At 32.0% G+C, this 4,480-nt stretch overlaps 1 protein-coding gene across 1 annotated transcript in view; it reads right to left on the reverse strand.

Moving 5' to 3' along the window:
* Positions 1-3,270: 3,270 nt before the first annotated feature.
* dolpp1 (dolichyldiphosphatase 1) overlaps positions 3,271-4,480 on the reverse strand; it is an 8,154-nt gene continuing 6,944 nt past the window's right edge. Inside the window, exon 8 of the mRNA XM_016470280.1 lies at positions 3,271-3,840. Coding sequence (XP_016325766.1) covers positions 3,804-3,840 — 37 coding nt within the window. The 3' untranslated portion in view covers positions 3,271-3,803. The remainder of the gene's footprint in view (positions 3,841-4,480) is intronic.

Raw genomic sequence — 4,480 nt, forward strand, 5'->3', positions numbered from 1 at the left:
TTAAAAATGGAATTAAAAAAAAAAAAAAAAAAAAAAAAAAAAAAGGTAGTAAACAATTTTTTTAAATTGTAAAAATGCAGAAAGTTCTCTGTGAGGGGTAGGGGTGGGTTTAGATAAAAAAAAAAAAAAATCGATAGTATATTTCATATACTATCGGTATATAAAAACAATAGAAGTCTATGTAATGTCCCCATTTAGATAGCCAAGTAAACATGCGTGTGTGTTTTTTTTTTTACAAGTGTGTTCCCACACACACTTGAAATCTGTCTAATAACTATACAAATCAAGGTCAACAATATGCCCTGTTCTGCAGCCTCCACTGTATGTTCGTATACAACAAAACCTATACAATGCATTCAATAGAACAAGGGTGTGTCAATTAGCATAGTGTTCAGCTGCAGATACATAGTTTTCTATATGAACATGTGAATCTATATCAGGTTTTAAATGAGAAACGATTTCTGATGTCATCCCAAATGTCCTTTGGATGCCTTCTTTGAATTATCCTACAATACCATCATCAACACAAAAGCATATGAACAAGACAAGAAACGAAACTGATGAGAACCCGCTGTGGGTTTCCTGCTCTCACTTACACACAGATTTTACACAAAGCAAAGTAAAGCAATTACAGAGTCACGAGCTTAGAGCCAACAGGCATTCACTGAGCAACCATGAAATAAAGCATCATTTGATTTACACAAATGTTACTATTATCGACGCTATCAAGAAAGCATACGCTGAAGGAAGTCAGAACGCTGCAAAGCTTTCACTAAAAACAATCCGTCATATTTAATACAGACAAAACAGAGCCTTTACTTTTTAACTCAAGGCCTGTTCCAGCCATAAACACTGAGGTCCCTGCAGGAGGAGGAAGAACACACAAAATGTACATATTTATACTTGATGTTTGCACTTTTCATTGTAATACTTTACTACTTTACTTCATAAGTTACTTTCTTCCTTTCATTTATTAAGGTTGGTAATTTTTTAATGTTTTTTAAATAATGCTCTTATGCTTATTGAGGCTGCATTTAATTGATATAAAAAGTAAAAAGTAATATTGTGAAATATTATTACAATTTAAAATAATGGTTTTCTACTTTGATATACTTTAAAATATAATTTATTCCTATGATCAAAGCTGAATTTTCAACAGCATCATTACTCCAGTCTACAGTGTCACAGGATCCTCCAGAAATCATTCTAATATGCTGATTTATTATCAATATTGGAAATAGTTTTGCTGCTTAATTTTTTATTTTTTTTTGGAACCTGTGATACTTTTTTCAGGATTCTTTGATGAATAAAAAGTCAAAAAGAACAGCAAACTATTATTTTAAACGGTAATAATATTTTACAATATTATTATTTTTTCTGTATTTTTGGTCAAATAAATGCAGCCTTGGTGAGCAGAAGAGACTTCTTTAAAACACATTCAAAATCTTGCTGATCCCAAACTTCTGAACAGCAGTGTATATGAAGTTGATTCAATATTTTCTTCAAAAAGCACTATTAAAATGAATATATTTGTACTAACATAATAATTAGTATTAATATTGCAATATAATTGTACTATTTTTTTTAATAAAAATATTTGTACTTTAATAAGTTAATATTTAAATATCAATTTTAGTGTATAGTTGTAGTTAATAAATACATTACTGTGACTATGGAGACTAAATAATTAAAAGTCTTATTAATAACTAGCTTGTGCACTTTCAGAAGTGATAATACACCTTAAATAAATAAACACAAGAAACCAGCATCCACATTTGCTCAGACTAGAACAAATAACTGCAACAGTTCATACATAAACAATATTTTGTTTTTTATTCAGCCTGATATGAATTACACATGATAAAAGAGAGGATCATCTTCAAATTATGCAATAACCTCCCTTCCCTTTATATAAACACCCCGTCACAGACAGTTTCTACATCATCCTAAACGAACAGAGGGCTCTGAACATGCTCGAGTTCACCTGAGGTTTGGGTTCTGATTATGTTTTGTCCTTTTTATATTTCCATTTGTCAAGTAATCATGTTGTAGCAGTTGCAAAGGCATCCCTAAATACTCAAAAGTGGTATTATGGGAAAATCACAGCAGAGATGTCAAGTGTGAAAACTCGCATCCTGCCCACATCAAGGACAAATGGGTCAGAAATAGAAAAATTGAAACAAAAGTACTACATCATTCTGACTAAAAACAGGCACTAAATTTGTTCCCATGACCTAATTTTGTTCCCAGCACCACTTGAGACAAACAAATCTGGAACCAGTTGTAACAACACCACGTTCTGCAAAGCCTTTATGCTCAAGACATTTCCCAAATCCTGCTCCCAGAAATCTGGAGGAAAATCAAATGCAAAACGTCTGCTTGGGGACAAACTTTAAAACAGAAAGGGTCAGCAAAGAGCAAAAATTAATTCTTTACAAAAAAAAAAAAAAAAACTACTAGTGTTAATATGATTTGTTTAAAAGTCAATTCACAAAGTGCAAATTATTTTAGTTTGTGTTACACTTTTTAACAGTTAGTTAAGGTGAATAATCTGTCAAGATTATGTCAGGGTCACGTTTCTATGGAAGCCCGTTTCCACCACAGAATAAAAAAATAAAACGGGTAATTGCAATATTATATTTTATTTTTTATATATTTTTTCACAATTCTGAGTTTATATCTTGCAATTTTGACTTCATGTGAATTGCGAGTTATATACTCAGAATTGCGAGAAAAAAGGCAGAATTGTGAGATAAAAAGTTACAAATACCTTTTTAATTTTTTTATCTTGTGGTGGAAATATACCTCACAATTCTCATTTAAAAAAGGTAAAACTGCAAGATATAAACTCAGAATTGTGAGAAAAATGTCAGAATTGCGAGATACGAACTCAAAATTCTTAGAAAAAAAAAAGTCAGAATTGTGAAAGAAAAAGTATTTAAACTCCACCGGTGGAAACAGCTTCTACATGTTTCACTTCAAAATTGAAAAAGAAATAAATATTTTGCCAAAAGAAAATGAAACCATTAAGATTTTTTACATGGTAACAATTTTCATGACCAAAAAAAAAAAAAACGACAATCACAGGAATGACAATCATTATTGAGGAGAAAAAAAAAAGGGCAAAATTATGTTAAAGAGAATTTGATAATAAAATATGCTTACCCTCATGGAAATGTCACGAATGCAAACAAAAATAGGCTTAAATTTCTATTTTATTATTTTGGGGTGAAATGTGACCTGGACATATTTTCTGATGAGTATTTATGTCTTTTAAGATATACAAATGAGCAAAAGCCATTTACCCCGCCCCCCCATCCATGTTGCATTTGCTTCTGCATTCCTCTCCTCCTCCTCCTCTCCTGCTTTTATTACCCAGCATTCCTGTCCCTGGTCCTTTAAATAAAAGTAATGCCATGCTGATAGGTTTGTCATGTCGTAAAACTTTCTTTCTTCCCCCCTTCACGTCGCTGTTAAGATCTTCCCTGTGAACGGTTATGAATAAAATATATATTACATTTGTCGTTAAATAGTTTTTGTCTGTTGCACGGTCCGCATGCATTAGGAACGCAGGGGCAGCCTAAGGACAGAGGGAGGAGAAGTCCATGTTGTCGTGCGAACGGCTGGGTCATGTGATAATGGTCACGTCTGCGGTACGAACTCGCTCCTTTGGTCCACAAGTACACTGTTCTGCGCGTTCACATCAACCAGAACAGTCCAGACTATGAAACTCCAGTGTGTTTGTGTGTGTGTATGTGTGTGTGTGGTCCTTTCTGTCAGTTTTCACTGGGTTTCGCAGAAAATCACTGAAGCTTCGTTCCCAGCTTTCGTTGTCTGTTTCTGTATGAGAAGATGACAAAAGAAAAGTGTAAGTCAAAGGTTTACAAGGCACTTTAAGCTAGGATAAACTATTAGATAACTATAATCTAACATATAATATATTATATGTATATTATATTATATGTACATATAATATTACATGTACCTATTTTAAATACCAAAATGTTTGTAAATATTTCATGCAAATCTGTCACTGCAAGATTTTCCTGCTAATAAAAATATGAAACTTTCCATTAAAATCGGTACACACAGGAAGTGACATCATTTGGAACTTTTCGACGGTATGGCAGGAAGGCGAGCATCTCATCTCATTCAATCTTCTAATTTTTACAAACATTGTCACACTAACTTCATTCATCAAGCTCAACTAGTCAAGCCTCCTAGTAAAGTTATTTTGCAAAAAACTTATAAAATGTTTCTCTTTAACTTATGGAAGTTTATTAAGTTAACCTTAAGTTAACTAAAACCAAAACTCATACCCCAAACTAGCTAGCCCCTGCACATAATAACATTAATAATCATTTTAAAAATATATTTTTAATTATACATTTTTAATAAATATTTGATTTTATTACATTTATTTCACGATCAAAGTTTTCAAGTATTATTTTGTAGCCTTTTTATGAAAAATGGCAAAAAA

Source organism: Sinocyclocheilus anshuiensis, unplaced genomic scaffold, assembly GCF_001515605.1.
Source record: "Sinocyclocheilus anshuiensis isolate Anshui unplaced genomic scaffold, SAMN03320099.WGS_v1.1 scaffold708, whole genome shotgun sequence".
NCBI classification, from domain to species: Eukaryota; Metazoa; Chordata; class Actinopteri; order Cypriniformes; family Cyprinidae; genus Sinocyclocheilus; species Sinocyclocheilus anshuiensis.